The 20,025-nt window shown below is 34.4% G+C and overlaps 2 protein-coding genes and 1 long non-coding RNA gene across 3 annotated transcripts; 2 read left to right on the top strand and 1 right to left on the bottom strand.

Moving 5' to 3' along the window:
* Nucleotides 1–5,579: 5,579 nt before the first annotated feature.
* On the top strand, nucleotides 5,580–9,980 carry LOC121244938. The gene is made up of 6 exons (XM_041143191.1): nucleotides 5,580–5,708; nucleotides 6,013–6,155; nucleotides 7,265–7,425; nucleotides 8,310–8,396; nucleotides 8,722–8,880; nucleotides 9,738–9,980. Exons 2-6 carry the CDS (start codon nucleotides 6,026–6,028, stop codon nucleotides 9,834–9,836), a joined length of 636 nt encoding a protein of 211 aa, XP_040999125.1. The 5' UTR covers nucleotides 5,580–5,708; nucleotides 6,013–6,025; the 3' UTR covers nucleotides 9,837–9,980.
* Nucleotides 7,432–8,250, top strand: LOC121244939. Its single transcript, XR_005936510.1, has 2 exons — nucleotides 7,432–8,083; nucleotides 8,173–8,250. It is a non-coding gene; the product is annotated as an uncharacterized LOC121244939 (long non-coding RNA).
* Nucleotides 9,981–11,837: 1,857 nt separating the features above from the next.
* On the bottom strand, nucleotides 11,838–12,632 carry LOC121244275. Its single transcript, XM_041142287.1, has 2 exons — nucleotides 12,416–12,632; nucleotides 11,838–12,160 (listed from the first exon to the last, which is right to left on the bottom strand). The coding sequence occupies exons 1-2, from the start codon at nucleotides 12,630–12,632 to the stop codon at nucleotides 11,838–11,840; spliced, it is 540 nt and encodes a 179-aa protein (XP_040998221.1).
* Between the last annotated feature and the right edge of the window lie 7,393 nt (nucleotides 12,633–20,025).

A 20,025-nucleotide genomic window follows, 5' to 3' on the forward strand; every position in this document is an offset into this window, starting at 1 on the left:
CAACTGCTCTTCACCAACAGGCCAAGGCAGAACTTGTATCATACATGGAAGCTCTCACAAAGGATCTAAGTGTCAAGCTCACAGCTCCTGTAGGGGCTCCAAGGTGGTCAAAGCCCGATGTGGGATCCTTTAAGGTAAACTGGGATGCGGCTGTAAATCAAAAGGAAGGGAGAATTGGAATTGGAGTTCTTATCAGAGATCACCATGGACTTTTTATTGGAGGTTTACATGCAAACAAATCCCTCAAAGGAACCCCTTTTGATGCTGAAGCCTATGGTATGCTCTTAGCAACAGTTTTTTGGAAAGTGGTTGGCATAACACATTTCTGTCTGGAGGGTGATTCAAAGCAAGTGGTGGACTTATTGCAACACTACACAAAGAATTGGAGCTTGGGTGGCTGCCTGGTAGAAGATGCAAGGGAAATACTTAATTCTTATGCTTGTTGGTCAGTGGCACATACATACTGAGAAGCTAATATTGCAGCACATCACCTAGCAAAAAATTTTCCTTGAATGCACAGAGGATACCTATGATCTTGAAACATGTCCCTCATGTATTTTACCTATAGTCACAAAAGAAATGATGTAACTATATCACTTGGTTTCACTTTGAGTTTATGTAAGTGACAATTATGATTAATGAGATCAGTTCTTTTATCAAAAAAAAAAAAAAAAGAACTCCAAGGTTAAGTTATGACTCACAAGGAAGAGCTACTTGCAGTTGGTCGTCATGTACAATTTATCATTCTTATTTGAGAGATAGGGTCCAAATCCTATATGCTGTTATGCTCGCACTGAAGATAGGGATTCAATTTATGGCATTGCTTCATTGGATCGCATACAATTCACATGTAAACAATATTATTGCCTCTATTTCACTAGTGAATGATGTTTAAGCCACAAAAAAATTTGTATATAAATAAACTTACAAACTTATGTGATTTAATGTAGTATTTCATATTTTATAGTTATTTTTATTATAAAATAGATCTAACGAATTTTATAAAATCACATCAGTTTGTAAGTTAATTTTTATAAAATATTATTGTAACTGTAGCACTTCTCAATTATAAAATAGATATTTCTATGTAAATTCATTTATCTAATTAATGGGAATCAATTATTCTCTACAAGTTTATATACTACTAATGTAACGCACCGGTCCTGTAGGGGTCAAAGAGTTATTTTTTGTCACTTAAACTCATATTCTAACAATATATTCATAGAATTCCAAAATCTCAATATCATATAAAACATTTTGTTTTAGATTAATTTCTTCGATATAACCAACCTTCCAAAAAAAACCAAGTCATCGGAATACAACAAAATTTCTAAACAAAAATGCTAATACTCATAGAAACTTTATATACTTAATTCACTATGCTTAAAACATCTTACCCATACTCTATAACTTGATCCTCAGTTGAAATATCCAAATTATCTAAAAAATATTGTGGAGATAAGGGGTTAGTTATCAACAAATCAATAAGTAAAGAACATATACTAGTATGTAAACATGAGCATTTATAACATTCAGAATGCAAAACAAAACATTTACTTTCAGAATATAAAACAAAACATTTGCTTTCATAATACAGAAACAAAACACTTGTTACAAAACATTAGAGCGAAACTTTCATAAAACAAACTTTTTCCCAAAAAAAAAAAAAAATCATTTGGCATATCCAAACTGAAACATCATCTTCATAACATATTAGAACATCACATCGAAACAAATATCATGTTTAACTCTCGTGATAACGTTATAAACCATCATTATATCCGTGATTGAGCCGTATACCGTTATAATACCCGTGACAGGGCCTTAACAAAAAATAAAAGAACATCATTGAAATCAAATCATATTTAGATACAAAATCAGAAACTCATACCAAGGTTTTCAGATGGCATATCATATCAAAACATAATACTGAATAGTTTTAGATTATTTCACATTTTCAAGAATAACATAAACAAAACTTCTTCATTTAATCAAAGCAAAACTTTTTGGATATCATATTTGCTCTTTTCCACATTTCAGAAGTAGAATGCTAAAATCAGCTCATGTCTACACCAATCATGACAAAAAGTACTTCATTCTTATACAGATTTCATGAGTAAATACAAAACAAATAACTGGGGTTGTTTCATGTTTCTTTTCAAAACAAACATGCATATTTTAAAAAATCAACCCCGTTTCATTTTCTTTTTATGTAAAAACTAGTATAGAAACTCCGTTTACATGAACTTTTTAATTTTTCTGAATCATTCTACAATCGTGTCAAATGAATATCAATCGTCACCTATATAGAATACTAAATGTTACTAAACTTATAAAAGGACTGCTACAACTCTCCATCTACTTAAATTCATACTACGAAAATAGGTTTGATAACTATCTAGTTATCAGAAATCTAATAAATATATTATCATTAAAAATAATCTTAACTTATTATAATACAATTTTATCTAATATGGAAAACCAACTTAAATTCATTTCAAAAATTAACTTAATCATATTTAAAACTCATATCTCTATAAATTATTATTAAAACGATAATTTAATACTGTCAACATATAATCTAGTAGGAAATCATAAATTTCTTAAGTAATAGCAATTCATAAAATATTCTTAATAATACTTATATTAAAAATCATCATAAATTACTAATCATATCTAATTTAAAACTATCCAAGATTTATTTTATATACTAGGCTTAAAGTGTTTAAAAATAAAATTTTAAACATTTGCAATTTACTACCAAAACCAAATTATAAAGGTAATACCAGATAATATAAAAGTCTTTAAATATTTTCTATGAAATCAAGTTTATGAGCTCAAATATTTATTAAGTAAAATTATGCCTAATTTAAAAATACTAAACATAATCGAATTTAAAATAATCCATTGGTTTCTTAATACAATAAAATAAAGTCAGTTAAAAATCATTAACATAGTTTTTTGTAAAATACAACAAATCCAATTTAAACATCAAGCTCATATGAAGTCTTCCATTTTTCCAACAGTTTTTAAATTACAAAAGCCGATCTACACATACCAATTACAACTTAATAAAATAATTATACTAAATTCAAAGAATATAAACAATGAAAAACTCATTTAATAAGATATACTTAAATCGATTTTAGATCATTTAGAATAAAATAAAACTTATTATTTACTACTGAAATTAGTTGTAAGATGTATAGTAATTTAATTTGAAAACAAAAATATTTTCTATATAATTTAATATACTTCAAACAGAGTCATGCAAAGCAAGTTTGATATAAAATCATGCCCCATGGAACCATCAGATGACAAGGGTGTTTAGGGAAATAATAATATATACATGGGCTCTTTGGGTAAAGCACGCATGGTTACAAAAAAAAAAAAAAAAGAACTCTCAGATTATAACTTCCGGATTCAAACTGTGCGTAATGATCAGTCTATACTCACCGAGAGGTAGGGGGAGAGGCGCGACGGGCAGTGAGCTGGGAAGAGGTCTACGGTGGTCGGCACGGCGGCACGGAACTGAGAGAGAGACAGAGAGAAAGAGAGAGAGAGAGAGAGATAACGAAGGGAGAGAGAAACTGTTAACTTGAGGAAGATAACGGACTGGGCTTCTGTGGTGGTTAGCTTCTCCATGAAATCTCGTGGCTGGCTGCGTCCGTGGCCTACAATTGCCATGCGACGGTTATGGGGACGTGCATGGGTGGCTGTTGGAGTACCAAATTCCTCTGTTTTTGTTGAGGAAAACAGGGCATGACTTGGCGTTGATGCTTGGAGGAACAGGGCAGTGTCGGTTGGGTAGTTGGCCGTGATGGAGAGGTTGTTGGCGTCGAAGATGGCTCTCGACTTAGTCTCCATCAACGTGGGTCTTTAATGGTGCCGTGACTGTTGTTGGGCATGGTTGCTGGTGAACGAGTGTGGACAACCCACGGTGGCCGTGGAGTTGGCTTCTCGGTCGCGTGGGTGGAAAGGGACTGTGCTCTATCTCAATGTAGGGGAAACAGAGATTGAGTGCGGTGGTTTCCGACGTGTGGGGTGCTGTGAAGGAGCAAGGGTGCTGTGGAAGTATCCGGTTTGCGTGGTCTTTGTGGGGTGCTTGCCACTATATTTTGGTTATGGAAAACATAGGAGAATTGTGTGCCAGGGTCGTGTTGGGTTAGGATGGAAAGGTGCTACCCTATTATCCATGGTGCAGGAAGAGAATTGAGAAAATAAAAACTTTAGGGGAGGAAACTGAAGATGCGTGGGGGAAGGGAAAATCTGAGAAAGGGTTTGTTAAAAAAAATAATGAGAGAGAGAGAGAACATGTGAGTGTGAAGTGGGGGAAGTGGAGATAAATGGTGAGAAAGAAACCAACATACAAAATGGCAGGGGAGAAACCGACGTGATCATGGTATTCGGGGAGAGGAATTTTCGAATGAGGGGAACAAACCGAAAAATCTAAGAGGAAGGGGGCAGAACCGTCGGGTGAAGAAAAAATAAAAAATAAAAAATAAAAAATCTTACCTGCCTATGCCATTTGGCTCCTCCGCGGCATGGGTATTACAAAGCACACCTTTTACCAAATTTTACTAAATTTTAATTTTAATTCATCCATTAGAAAATTAGTAGTAACTATACGTAGAGTCTGCTGTAGCATTAATGGCAAATTGTACAAAATAGAAATACTTTGTAATGAATCTGGGTTCGAATCCCGGCAGCGGAAATTAGTTTTTATTACTATTACATATGCTTCACTTATTAAATATATTTATAAAGGCAGCCCTTGGCTCTCAATCCACCGTAGCACTAATGGCAATTCTAAGCATGTTATAGAATCCGGGTTCGATTCCCGGCTGGGGAAAATTTTTTATTTTTCTAGATATTATTCATTAACTTTATTTTTATTGAAAAGTAGTTCTAATAGATTATATGAAATTATATCATTTTATGAATTGTATAATTTTTTTGTATATATAATACTTCTCTTTTTAAAAACTACGCCAAGGTGAATGTAAAAAAGATTGAATAATATTAGATACAATCTTAATATTAATAAGTCTGTACATTTTTTTAAAAAATAGTGAGATTCATTATTAAAAAATAAATTTTTTTACATGGTTTCCAAATTTGACTATTTTTTTAAAATGATGTAAAATTAAATAATTAACAAATAATTTCTTATTTTTGCTTATATTCAGATAGTTTAACGTCACTTTTAAGAGATTATGCAATGTTCTAAGGTGTATAATGTTAAAATAATCCTAAGCTAGGTAAGTTATATGCACTTCTTTTAAAAAATAGTAAAATTTATAATTAAAAAACAGGTTTTTTATGTATGTATCAGATTTATATTTTTTTCAAAATAAATATGTAACACTTCCGTACTCTTAAACTGTACAAATTATTATTTTTAAATAAAATATATTTTTTTAAATATTTTTTATGTGATATTAAATAATTAAAAATAATTTATTATTTTTGCTTACAGATAATTTAACGTCACTGTCAAGATATTCATGAATATTGCAAATATCATTTTTAAGTCTTAAAATGTTATTTCGAAAAAAAAAAAAAAAGTAGGACCCAATTTTGTCGAGACTCCACCATTCAGAAAGATTTTTTTTTTCTCGACGACTGAGCTTAGTACCTCTCGTTTGGAAGGCCACAACCATCTATCCATTAACGGTCTCCACCCCACCAAGAGCTCCCGCTTCCAGGTACTCCACCTCCTCCTTCCTCTCCTTGTTGCAAATTTACGCTTCTTTTTCACCACCCTGAAATTAGTCATAGATAATGCTTATCTTCGCAGTATAGGGACAGTGAACGATAGAAAACTATAACATGAAAAAAAATTGTTTTACTAAAATTCAGTGGTCTGGCACCTGGGCCATACCTGTGCTTGCTTCATAGAAGCATTCCTTGTAAAGAAATTAACTTCAATTTTACTCCCCCACTTGATGCCTTGATGTGCTAGTTTCTTTTTATGTGTTTTAATTTGGTTTCTGTTTGTGTGCTGTGAAGAATATACGCAGGAATGGCTGCTCTTCCTCATGGAAATATGAATTGCAGCATCTTATGCAAAAGGGGAGTGGTTTCCTTTGTGGGTTTTGCCGCTCTTCCATTTTCTCAGCCGAGGGCGAGAGCTTTTGAAGGTTTGGTGAGAGGTCAGTTGGTTGTTTCTTTGCTTTGCTTTGCTTTAATTTTCGTCAGATGCGTATCATGAAGAAGTTTGGATTATTCTAATAGGATTTTTCGTTTTTGAAAGTGACTAACTGGATCGATTGAGCTCTGAATTGATCTACTAGGAAAAAAAATCTATAATTGTTCTTGAGTCGTGGGTTGTTTTCATTTGTAAGCCTTATAGCTGGCTTATTTTCTCTACAACAACCACAAGTTTTGTAATTTGTAACAACATGTTAGAATTTGGGATGAGCAAATCTGAGCGGCAGTTATAGATGAATGAAGATAAGCATAACTTTATATATATAAGTTATTATTATTATTATTATTTTGTCTTCTTGAATCCTCTTTGAGTATCATTGAATTTTAGTTGTAATTTAGCTGCTTCTCATATTTATATACTATCAATGTCTTCTTTATTCCGAATACATTTCTTACACCATTATCTATGTCCCTTCATCAACTCTCACCTTGGTACAAGTTTAAAAACAATTTAAGGTTTTAGTTAAAGTTTCTCTTTCTTCCCAACTATAATCTTACCTGGGAAGAGTTTTTGGAGCCCATATAATAATGTCCTCATACCGTGGGAAATGTAATGGTGCAAGCAACTGTAGTGATAGTGGTTGTTTACATGGCTTGTTATGGCAATTTTCAAATGTGCAGCTACAACCCTCTTACCGTTAGATTTGATCTGGGCTCTTTATTGAAGTTTGAGTCACAAGGATGAGGCAAGAATTATGCTTTGCAAAATTATTTTCTCTTGCGTAATCAAATGCTTAACTGACAATAAAGCTGGATGCTTGACATATAAAAATTATGACAGCCATAAAATAGGATACATGTTTTGACACATGATGCCCAACTATCTGTTGACTATTAGTCCGCTGCTATATCTGGTCATGTCACAATAATATAGACAAGTTTCCCAACGAGTCTCTGATTATCATTACTACTTTTTTTTATTCATTTATAGGTAATTGTTTTTTACAAGAAGTCTTCATGGTGCAGTTATAAGGCTTTATATAAATCAGAGTTCATTGCTTATATATCCATGTCCTCAATTTGATGATTCTATATGTTTTTATTGAACAAGGACGACTTATTAGTCAAAGCTTATATAGAAAGGAGAGTCCTATTTTTCTGGCAAATGGATCCAAACGCGTGTTGTCAAAGAAACTGATCCTTACCATCCCCAGAAGCAGCCCTTCTTCAAACTCCAGTGGTAATGACAATGACTCCTCTGATCAAGCCAAGGTATGTACAAGCAAGGACTAGTGAATGATTTTGTGTATGGAGGAACCAATAAGATCTATTTACTCGCAATCACATATTGGTCTCTAAATGTTTGATACTCGCTTTATTTTGTTTCTATTTAATTCCATTTTTATTCAAAAAGGAGATGATACATCAAGTCATGCTATGGGTTAAACCCAAATGGTTAACCTTAAAACAAAAATTCAGACTTTAATACGTTTTGACTCAAAAGCGAATTTCATTAATGGGTGATCCTTTCAGTTTGCTGATAGTGTCTACCTAGTGGTACACCTTGGGTCCTATGCTGTGTCCGTGGCTCTGTTTAATGCTGGAGTTTCTTTGGAATCCTTAAGTTAGAATGAAGCATAACTGAGAGCAGTATTTTATGATCATTTTGCCTGTTTGCTTCTTCTTTGCTTGACAAAGTATATATCTTGTTTCAAAAGTGAATTTGGTTAACGAGTGGTCCTTTCGGTTTGCTGATAGCAGTTGCCTAATGGTACACCTTTGGCCATATGCTGTCCCCATGGCTGTGTTTAATGCTACCGAGCTTCTTTGGGTTCCATTAGTTGTAAGGAAGCATAACTGAGAGCAGTAGACTTCATCACACACACACACACACACACTAGCAAAAGAAAGAAACAGGGACAGGGGCATTGTTAATTTGGGTGAAAGATGAGTGTTTCTTGTCCTCATCTGGTTTGATAGGAGTGTCACTATTCCCAATGTAAGGTTCGTTTAGTGAAGATTGAAGTTATGACTTTTGGATTTCAGAATTCATTAATTTGGATGCTATTATTAGACTCATAGCAGTCCAAGAAGAGAGAGAAAATAAAAGGCATTTCAGTAACTTCTTTCATAACTTCTTCTTGTTTCTAGAGCAGGCACCATTTGGTTACACGAGGAAGGATGTTTTACTAATTGGACTTGGAGTTACTGTCCTGGGCGTTGGCTTGAAAACTGGATTGGAGGTATTAGGCTCTCTTATGTAATCATTTAAACTTTTTGGTACACTTGATGCCTATTTCTTTTTGTTTTACACTCTAGCTATATAGTGAAGGAATATAATATTGTTAGATATGTTGTAACATTGTCTGAAAATCATTAAGTAATATATTTAAGAATGTAAAAGAAAAATAGTGACTTCTTCTTATAATTATGCCCATTAATGATATTTTCACATTATTTTTTCTCATATATATTAAAAGTTATGCCATCAGTAATAAATTCAATCCATCAAGGTGGTTCACTGGTCGTCCATCCATGTAAATGTTCCTGTCATGATTTAATGTGCAGTTTGTAGGAGTTGATCCTCTACAAGCAGGGAATGTAGTTCAGCTGGTACTGGTTTTGGGCCTAACAGTTGGTTGGATTTCAACATATATATTTAGAGTTTCAAACAAAGAAATGACATATGCGCAACAATTACGAGACTATGAATACAAAGTCATGGAGGTATTACTTTCTTAAGATTTATTTTGTTCTTATAAAAATAAAAAAAGATTTATTTTCTTCTTACTTTTAGCATAATCTTGATCGAAACAATGGTTCATATCTGCCACTAATATATTCCTTATTTCCTTTTTAGTTTCCCTGGTTCCCACTTATATTTTCAATTGAAAATGTTCGTAAATATATATTGTGAAGTCCAATGCTTTCTCAATATAATACCTTGATACTTTGATTGATAGTTTCTTATGAATGGTCCAACTTCTTATTTAGTAAACAAAAGTTATTGCATATGGTTGATACTTATCCTGCTGTGCGATGTGGATGTCACCGAGATGTTTTAGTATGCAAATGTTTGTAATTATACAGGCATTGTGTCCAGAACTGTCCAGAACTGTCCTGTATCTATTCCTTTTTTTTCTTTTGTGAACTCTCAATCCTACTTTTAGGAACTCGCTTCATGTTACAGGAAACTAGAATTTACTAATGATTTCCATGATAATTGGGAAAATCTAATTGGAAAAAGGTTTCCATCCGGTTTGTCTTAACAGCTCAGCAGCTTAAGTGCTCTAATTATGATCATGCTGCCCCTCTTCATTAGAATGGGAACATGTTTTCCTCATTATTTCGGAACTGACACTGAACAGGATATATATTCTCCAGCTCCATTTAACTCGTCTTGAAAGACCTTTCAGTAATATATTTTGATGACTATCAATCTAACAACCTTCAGTAATGGTTACTCTTGATTTCCGTTTCTACTGAAATAAATGGACCTTGTGTGATGCAGCTTTTTTTTAACGATTCGTGTAGAGTTTTTTGCCATTATATTTGTCCCTAATACTGGATTGGCATTTTTGCAGAAGAGGTTAGATGGCCTGACAGAAGCAGAGATAGAAGCATTGCTTGAACAAGTTGAGGAAGAGAAGAGACGCTTAGCCAGGGGTGAGCAGGTTAATTAAGTACCCTCTCATACATGTCACTAAAACATAACCACAGTAATTTATGTACAACTCTATGCTATACATAGTAGTTAGATCAATATCATAGATGTTTTCTTAAAGATATATAACAGGATATGTTAATGCAAAATTGATTTTACGATAGTGAATGTCTTTCGAGAGGCCGGAAACCTCAAGCTATTTGAAGTATTACTATTTATATGATTTAGCAATGTTTTAAAGGGGCCATTTAGGAAGATTGAGGGTGCAAGTTAGCTTCATAGAATGGAAAAAATTGTTCAAGTTCTCACTTGCCTGGTGGATATAGTTTCTTTCGTCCTCAGTAGACTTTTGATTCCCCAACTAATATGGAAGGGATTTGGTTCAGTCCCTTTTCTAAAGGGGAAAAAAGAGAGCAATGAATGAAAGAAATAGAAGCACTTGCTCCAACAACATCTTTAATTATAAATTCTGAGGGGAAAAAGGTCTTCTACTCTATGGAAGTAAGACATCTTTAAGTAAGGCAGTAATATTTTCTCTTACTTTTCCATTCATTTTCTAGTTTGAATTTGCAATTTTTTTATTTTATTTTGTTTAATAAAATAAGTGTAAGTATGGTATTTTTAGCCAAAAGTTAAAATTTTAGCCTCTTTTTTTTTTCCAATGAAAAAAACAGTATTTGTTTAATAAAAAGATGTTTCGATTAAAAAGATTATATCTAAACAACTTTTTATTTTATTTATCCATTTACACAAAATTTAATACAAAACACATCTTAAAACCTTTTTATCTAACAACTTTTCATTCTTCCTATCCACAATCAGAAAATCCAACACAAAACACATCTAATTTTTTTTTTTTAAAACGCTTTCAAAAATTAATTATGTTTTTTTTTCCCCCCAAAAATCACAATATTTTGAATCGAATATTCAAGGAAGCGGACATCAACCTAAAAGAAAATGTATCTATTCCACAATAATGGCAATATGATGTACAGTGGAAAATTGTCTTTTTGGAAAAGAACGGAAGACTTAGGCCTTGTTTGTTTTCAGAGATGAGATAAGATGAGATTTTTTGAGATATGTGTAAATAGTATTGAGATATGTTGAGTATAGATGAGATAAGATAAGATAAAATAAAATTGTGTTTGTTTATATAAATGAGATAAGATTAGTTTGACTTTTTTTTTAAGTATTGATTGTTGTGAGACCCCAAACTAATAATATTATTTTTAAAGACAAGTTAGCTGCTGAATAGGAATTGAAGCCCGTGCATGAACAGTGAACAACGGCTTCAAGAGCTTGAACGGCGTTTTCCTGGGCCTACCTAGCGTTTTCGGATAATTTTTTAAATTCCTGTTTTTGTTTCATGCTTCCTTTATTTTTCTTTCATGTGTAATTATTTTTTCTTTTTATTATATATTTTGCTGAGTCATTAGAAATATTTATAAACTAAAAAAAAAAACCACAACCTCATTTTAAAAATATTATGCTAAAATCTTTTCTATCTATAATCTTTTTATCAAATATTTGTTTGAGTCATTCATAATATTTTGTAATGATTTTTGCTATTTATTATTACTACAGCAGACACTCGTTAAAAAAAAGAGAAAAAAATATTAAAATAAATGTGATGCATGGATGACGAATAATTTTTTTTTTTTTGATATTTAAAATTATTCGCGTGAGATTTGCTATACATAAATTAATGTGTTAATAAACCCATTATCGTCAAACCTATAACAATTTGAAAAAAATTAAAAATACCAACCATTAAACCCAACAAGTAAAAATAAATAAATAAGTAAATAACCAAATCCAATAACATAATTCATCTACCATTTTTCATTAAATAAATAATCTGTCTAGCATGATGAAAGATTGAGCAATCCACATCGACAATCGTATCATGTTTAAATTCATTGCTCGCATAAAATACATCAGTTGTCGAAAATAAAGGTAATTTCAATGCCAACAATAAAATATCAGTATTAAATACACGCGTAATTTTTAAATAACACCATCAATGGCCACCCCTTGCTTCCCACATAGAAATGGCAATCTCATCTCTAATCGCAGCCATATTGTTTTGGGCTTCAGTTGACAAGTCTACATGAGCAGATGAGGATGCCCCGTCACCAACCGCAGGCTCAATAACTGGTAGATGCATCGTACTCCATGTCTGAAATATCCAGTCATCAGGGGTGACCGTTCTAATAAAGTTGCGTAGTGCACAACACGATGTAATAATCAGTCCTTGCCGCCCAACCGAATATGGAGGCATGTTGGAGAGAATGGTGAATCGTTCTTTTATAACACCAAATGTTTGTTCTACAATATTACGAACTGTTGAGTGACGGTAATTAAAATAATCTTTATACCCATGAAAAACCCTCTGATTGTGACAATCACTCTAGTGATAACGTTCTCTTGGATAGGAGGCAGCAATCCCGTAGTGCATGGATAAGCTGAATCCACAAGATAATACTGACCTGAGAGTCTATTTATTTTCAAAACTCAAACTTCAATTAATATAAAGGCAAAAACAATAAAAGTTACAAGTTAAAAATATTTGACAAAGTTAATAAAAAAGAAAATTACCCTCTGGTGGCCATGGAAAACGGGCTTCTGGATCACTTGCAGCATGGTGGAACACACGTGCATCATGCGTGGATCCCTCCCATCCAATGTAAACAAATATAAATTTCATATTGAAGTCAACTATTGCCAGCACATTTTGGGCAACTCGGCCCAACCTATTTCGATATGCCTCGCGCAACTTAGTTAGGACGACAACTGGTATCATCGTACCATCCATCGCGCCAATGCATCCCTATCAACTCAATAAATAAATCCCGACTGGCGTACACAACCAACTAATGCATGATGTGATTGTTACATTGTATGTTGTACAAGAAAGTTTCAATTCGAATTGTTATCTGAAACCAAGGATAATTATGATGGTTGCTTGAAATAAAAGGGTGCACGTTGTCCCTTGGAGTTGGCACAATCAAATGTCTCCCAACCTCACATAATGCATTAATCACTTTTCTAACATTTTTATTGATTGTTTGTGTCGAATGTTGAAACCTGTCCCCAACAATTCCCTGGCCTTCTGCGTGGCCCACAAGAAGGCAAAACATACCCACAACTTCCTCCACCGTCACTTCTCTTCTAGAATCACGTACCAAGTGATTGTTATGTAACAATGTGCAAAACAGTAGAATGTACGTACCTCCATACGAAACATAATCTTGCAGTTATCTGCATGGCCATTTAAAATTCCTAAAATATATTGATGCCCTCGGAGGCCTATATTATGTTGTGGCCTTGGGTGATTCCTTCTCTGTCCGTGGGACAGTATCCTAATAACGTTGATGATATCTATGGGCTCTATCGGATCATCACTATCACTCCCGTCAGTCCAAGAATTGTTATGCTCCATTTTCTACTATATGATGTGGAACTACGTTAAAAACTCAAGACAAGTTGGGGAATAGACCAACAGGACTGACCTATAGCATTGGGAAGTAGTTTACATGAGTGTACGTTTCCATTCTAGACAAGAATAAGCAATCTCAATATATGCAAAGAATCATGCAAACCTTTGGGATTCTTGACCATATCCCGTATCTTTCATTTCCAAGCAAATGGAAATTACACTTATTTCAGCAAAAATTATTTCATATATCACTTAAAATATACTTATAAATTCTTATGAATATATATATTTTATATATATTTATATATATATATTATATATTTATATATATATATATTATATATTTATCAGTGCAGCAAAGACATGTGAGAATATTAGTTCGTCTCTACTATTCAGATTAACATCATGGTCAGTTTTCTTGTATCGCTGGCATGCATCTAACCCCATGACCAAATTATATATGATCATTCTGATATGACATCTTCACCATATTAAATTACATAGAGCAGATTGATCAATGAGCAGTGTTTCACACAAAATATGCAATCATTTTTTAGAGATAACATTCGTTGGACCAAACCACTACCCAAATCTAGATCAAGATAGAAGGAATCATCTTGTGTGAGCTTTAAAAAGGTAGCACAATTCTTGTTGTGCCAGTTTTAAAAGAGAAAAAATGAAAAAAAAATAATTACATAGAATCCAAAGTGTAAAGTATTCAGAAAGTCCCAAGTATTGGGAAATCCTATTCAGTCCAAATAGTAACTGCCATGACAAAACTAGAATAGACGGCAGAGTTATAAACTATTTCAAATTGAAGGCCCAAGTAATTGGGAGGTCCTCTTCAGTCCAAATAATTATTTCAATAACTAATAGTTTTTCTTTTCACTATTCTTGTTGATATGGTACTTTCTGTGGTCCTATGCAGGGCCATTTAAACCATATGTTACTACTGTTTTTTAGGAGAACTTTATCAATGTTTCCTGTTTTATCTAACTATATTTTGTCCTGATGTTTAAAGTTGATTTATTCATAGCTTGACTATGCCGAGTGTATGTAGGACTGGACATGGTACATGCTAATAACTACAACAACATTGTGCATAAGTTTGGCACTTAAGGTTCTCCTAAAGTTCATAGTTTTCTAGGTACTAATTCTATTTATATTAGATGGATTTGCTGGTGATTCTATTTCGTGCTTCAGTGGTACAAGGTAATGGCTTTTATTTCAAATTTTGCAATTGATATGAATAACTACCCTCATAATTTATGTACTCCATGGGGCAATATGAGGTCCTATATTTTCACCTGTAAAGTGTATAATATAAGTTCTAAAGATCATTAAAGATACATCTGCATTGGAGCTTTGGAATCTCTAAAGTATACTATTACTTTAATACATTTACTTTTACTTTAATAAGATACATCTTCATTCTCTTCAATAAAGTTACTTTTACTTACAAATATATATATATATATATATATTTCAGTTATTAACATCAAAACTGTCTGGCTTAACCACGATATTGATGTTTCTCATATTTAACATTAGAACTGTTTGGAGTCTCCTTCCATCCATTCTTTCAAGTGAATATCAAAGGGTTGATACAATAAACAACAGAAACAAAGCATTTTGGAGAAGAACAATAACCTTTTTTGGAAGGCAACCTCTACCCTTGATGTAATTTTATGCCTTTGAGAAGTGTTGATGACGTTCAAAACCTACAGCTGCCTGTTGGGCAAAGAACCAGAAAAGTAAGATACCAAAATGTACATATCATCTAAGCCAAGTTCTCATTATGTATTTCAGAAAGCAATTCAAGATGCATGAAATAGCAAGATATAAACAAACTCTAATAACATTAACAAATAGATTCAGAATTTTGTGGATCTAACCAACACATAACACAATACTATTAATATAAAAAGATGGTTTCCAAGACATCACAACTGGAATGAAATAATAAAAACCAATCATCTTCCAAAGATGTCCATGAAACCTACAAATGTTAACAACAATGAAGGACACATACAAAAACATATTACATAACGCCAATGAAAAATTACAACTCAGCAAAGCAACTAATCAAGTTCTAATGCACAAGCTAGTGTCCAATCAACTATGCATAGCCCACGCTCTAATCAGCTATGCATAGCCCAAGCTCGCCTATGGACATCATCCATTACCAAAAATCCTCATTGTGCAAGGGGGTTCATTAACCGATCAAACGCACGAGAGAAAATATCGTCAGGCAGTGGGGGCTGAAGTGCCTGTAACGAGGCCACACAGTGTGAAAAAGAATCGAAACCGTCATCACTATCCATGCAATATGTGGATCCTCTACTACGTTTTTCCCCTGACGCTTCCCCTCTGCCCTCATAACACTTTCGGCGTGCCTCATAGGAACGCGTGATCGCGTCAACCATGTTCGATATCTTCTCGTCGTGCTGGTTCTTTTGCCCTCCCTTCTGACGCCATCGAGAAGAGCAACTCGATGGTGTCCCCATGTCTATGGGAAATTGCGACGGGCCATCAAAGACAAAATCTCGACTGGCTTGGGTGCCAAGTGCCGGGCCCCGACGTCGCATCTCAGCGTTAAGATGCTCCTCCTCATCCAAAGATGGTGGTGGTTGGGTGGACGCGTGGTGGAGTGTGCCCGTGGCTACAACAGCGCCAAAAATGGTACAAAGGTCTACATATCATGGGCAACCCGAGGTACGAAACTTCTTTACTTGTGGCTTGGCCTAGACAAAGAAATTTAAATTCAATATATTAGGGAGGGATTAAGGCAGGAAAAAGTGATAATCAATAAAGGGACTATTGTATCATATGAAAATATGGTGTCGTTAGAGATTCGTTACCCTAATGGCATTTGCCCAGTGTTCATCGCTCCCTAGAACCGTTTTGGTATTGGGGTCCCATCCCATACCAGTTTGGTGCATGAGGTCTGTGAAAAGTCGTTGCATCATCTTAAGCCGATGTATTTTTCCCTTGATTTGGCTCGCATCGTATGTCTTTACGCCCATAGCCGTAAGACGTGTAGCATAGGAAGCTTGGTCCCTAGAAGTGATCCTCCTAGCTCTCAGTGCACCACTAAGGGCGTCAACTAACATCATGTCAATGAAGACATCCTCCATTCCATCCACCCATATTTCGCGATCAACGTGTGAAATGTCGGAATCGGGGTCCATGTGAAAATGCTAATAATATGATATAAAATCCAAAGATATTTATATCATACGTGGCTAAATAAATGATAAATGAAATCCAAATTCTTTTATTTAGAAGTAGGCCATACCTGCCGAGGGTATGGTACTCGAGAGGAGCATAGGTAGTAACGCTAACAAATAAAAAATGTTGTTAAAAACAATTTGTTGGCAGCATGAAATCCAAATAAATCTGTGTTGTAAAATTTTTCACGTGATCACATACCAGCGTGAGATTAATTACCCACATCATCAACGAAGATGTTGTATAATATTATTTTTCTGGGTAGAGACTTAGTAATTATTAGCAAGTATGAATGGCACAAACTGCACATATGCAGAACATGCAATTAATTTGTAAAAGTGTCATGTGGGGGGCTAAAATTGCAAGGAAGTGAAAAGCAAAGAATTAGTCTAAAAATTAACTGACCAATCATTGTCCACTGCTTCGTAAATCCTATCACAGATCATAAATGTTTGAAAAAAAAAAAACCAACCATTTCGCTTGGTGAGATATATATCCAAAACAGCGGAAAGAAGGAAGAGCCGAAGCTGACTGAAGAAGAAGAGAAGGAAGGGAATGGAAGAAACAAGATATATTACACAATAATTAAATTATGCAAGCATAAATAAACAGGCGGTAAAACCGTCCATATGCATGTATGAGTATGCAAAATTAATTGTAAAAACATATAAGCTTTATTAGAATTAACAAGCTTAAAGTAGGTACAGGTGCAAGGTAGTGCAGATTTGCACTTACAGAAATCAGGGTAAATAAGGAGACTCAAGAATAGGGTAAAGAGGATCAGAAGTATTTCTCTCGAGTGAGTTCTGGTTTGAGTTCCGCCTTAGCTCAGAATAAGATTCTCCTTTTATAACATAAGGAGTTCCTGTTTACAATCATTAAAGTAAAACAGTAAATCAACCCGTGAGTAAACAGTGGGAACTGTTTAAGCACGGGGCTCAGGGTATCATCATTGTGTCTCTCCAGCTGTCTTCGTGGGCGGCTGCTTTGGGCACAAGGTGACAAAATAGCACTCGGTCGTCTTTGTGTCTTCCAGCTGTCTCTGTGGGCGGCTGCTTTAGGCACAAAGTGACAAATATCTCAAAGAGGACTATGGTCGGTTTTCTTTGAACTCAAGTAGTAGTCAATCATTTTCCAGCCTTGGAATGCCTTCTAAATCATGACCAAATATATTACTGTATGAAGCTTCTGAGGATGCTTCTAAATCATTTTCAGAATTATCGCTCGTAGACTTAGACAGTTATTGCTCCAACAATTTTATTAAATCTTTTTTACCAAGTCTGTTGAGGATATTATCTTTAGCAGACTTAGATGATTTCTTTGAGGATGAGCTGGCGGCTTTTCCTCTTGATGACGCAGTTGGTGAATTAGAGGCCCGAATTACTAAAGGGTATTCGGGAACAAATGAACCAGATTTGATGGCTGGAAATTCCCTTCTTGTCTTCCAAGTCAGGAGCGATTTGAGGGAAATCTTTAATCATTTGGTTGATCACTTTTTCAGTATATCCAAACATATCCCACCATTTTGTGAAATAAGCTCAGTCAATTATATCAGCATTTTTCTCATAAGTTCATTTGAAGATTCACGGTAATTTGTAGTTCTTGTAAAAATGAAGCTCATAAGGAAACATCTGTGAGTGCTGGTTCAATTTTGTACCAGCGACTTGTTGATAGAATGTAAAAGCTCTGGCGAGCTGCTCAGGGAGATTCTGTGGAATTAGTCCGAATTGGTCCCACCATTGGAGAAACCAGTAAGGGAAAGTTCCTTTGAATCTTGTATCAAAATTAATGAACCACGAATGGCTCATATCGGGTACCTGAAAGAACATGAAACGTCTCCAGACAGTTATGTAATCAAAATAATTATAACTCAGTGCAGAGTCTGAGAATCTTTTGGGAGTCCATGGGTTTGTTCCCCATTCGGCCTCTGTCATGACTTGGAGGATATAAGCACTGTGATAAATTAATTTGGTAAAATCATTCTTATCATAAATGGGTTTTATGACAAGAGAGTTGGTGAGAATCAGGATACTGGAATAGTACTGGAAATTTTTGGATGAATCTTCAGGTATCCAGTGGAAATTAGGGGGAAATAGGAAGAGGCTATTTTGAATGGATCTGTTGAATTAGAACGGTTAGGTTCTATATGAAACAGATGAGTAATAAATGGCTTCTTCAAATATTCAGATTTTCCTTTTGGGAGGAAAAACTGAGGAGTAATTAAAGTAGGACCTTTTGATGCAATTGCTTTCGTATATGGATCAAAAAGTGTAGAAACTGTAGACGCGAAGGTCGCCGGTTGCACAATTTTACCAAGAGGTGTGAACCTATTGACAATATCCAGTGCTGTTGAAGAGACACTGGGCACAATGGAAGATCCAGACTCATTCTTGATGAGTTTTATACTGGGTATTGGAGGTGGGGGGTTCACTCTCTGTTTCTCTTTTCCTTTTTTCTTGCTTACACTCATGTTTGGGTGTCTGCAAGAACTCTCTGGTAAGAAAATCAGGGATAGAATTATCAGTGCCTTTGATGTATTCAATATCAAAATAAAAAACACTTAAAATACCTTGTCATCGTGCAAAAATATGTTTTGATGCAATGTTTTAAACATCTTGTTCTAAAACAAATTTAGCATTCATGCAATCAATACGAAGTAAAAACTTCTTGTTTGACAAATTAGATTGAAATTTAGAAATACATAGTACTATAGATAAAATCTCTTGTTTAATAGTACTATATTCTCTTGTGCAGAATTTCAGGTTCCAGAGTGAAAACGAACATTTTGCTCAGAAGATCCTAGTGAAACAGATTGTTTCAGAATGCCACCATAACCAATGTTTGAGGCATCTGTTTCAACGATTTTAAATGAATCAGAAGTGGGGATACCAAGGCACGGAAGAGTCTTGACATGTGCTTTGATTTTCCTCACTATGTTAATATGGATTTCTGTCCAAGGGAGAGGATTAGAAAGAAGTCGTTTGAACAAGGGACGACATTGTTTCCTCATATCCTTGTAGAAATCAGCAACATAATTAAGAGATCCTAAGAATCTCTGTAATTGATTTTTGTCAAGAATGACATCAGGAAATTTGTCGGCAAAATCAATGGCTCTTTGGATAGGCCTGATTTTTCCTTCAGAAATATCATAACCAAGGAATCTGATCTTGGTTTGGAACAGTTTGATCTTTTTCGCAGAAACGACAAGACCATTGAGTCTAATGATGTCTAGAAATGAATTCAAATATTTCCAGTGTTCATCAATAGATTTAGAAAAAACAAGGATATCATCTATATAGACGATGGTAAAAGAAGAGAACGAATTGCAGACATCGTTCATGATATGTTGGAACTCACTAGGGGCTTTTTTGAGACCGAATGGCATCACATTCCATTCGAAATGACCAAAGGGGGTTACAAAGGCTGTCTTGTACCGGTCTGACTAGGCTATCTGGATTTGCCAAAAATCAGATTTGAGGTCAAATTTAGAAAAGACTACAACATCACTTAACCTATGAATTAAGTCATTTTTGTTGGG

Source organism: Juglans microcarpa x Juglans regia, chromosome 8S, assembly GCF_004785595.1.
Source record: "Juglans microcarpa x Juglans regia isolate MS1-56 chromosome 8S, Jm3101_v1.0, whole genome shotgun sequence".
Taxonomy (NCBI): Eukaryota; Viridiplantae; Streptophyta; class Magnoliopsida; order Fagales; family Juglandaceae; genus Juglans; species Juglans microcarpa x Juglans regia.

Bases quoted from the DNA above. Each gene is read 5' to 3' on its own strand.
- LOC121244938 (XM_041143191.1), top strand. From the start codon at position 6,026: ATGGCTGCTCTTCCTCATGGAAATATGAATTGCAGCATCTTATGCAAA. The intron at 6,156-7,264 runs GTCAGTTGGTTG...TTATTGAACAAG, and splicing joins TTTTGAAGGTTTGGTGAGAG to GACGACTTATTAGTCAAAGC. The intron at 8,881-9,737 runs GTATTACTTTCT...GCATTTTTGCAG, and splicing joins ATGAATACAAAGTCATGGAG to AAGAGGTTAGATGGCCTGAC.
- LOC121244275 (XM_041142287.1), bottom strand. From the start codon at position 12,632: ATGGATGGTACGATGATACCAGTTGTCGTCCTAACTAAGTTGCGCGAG. The intron at 12,161-12,415 runs GTAATTTTCTTT...GTCACTCAACAG, and splicing joins TTTTCCATGGCCACCAGAGG to TTCGTAATATTGTAGAACAA.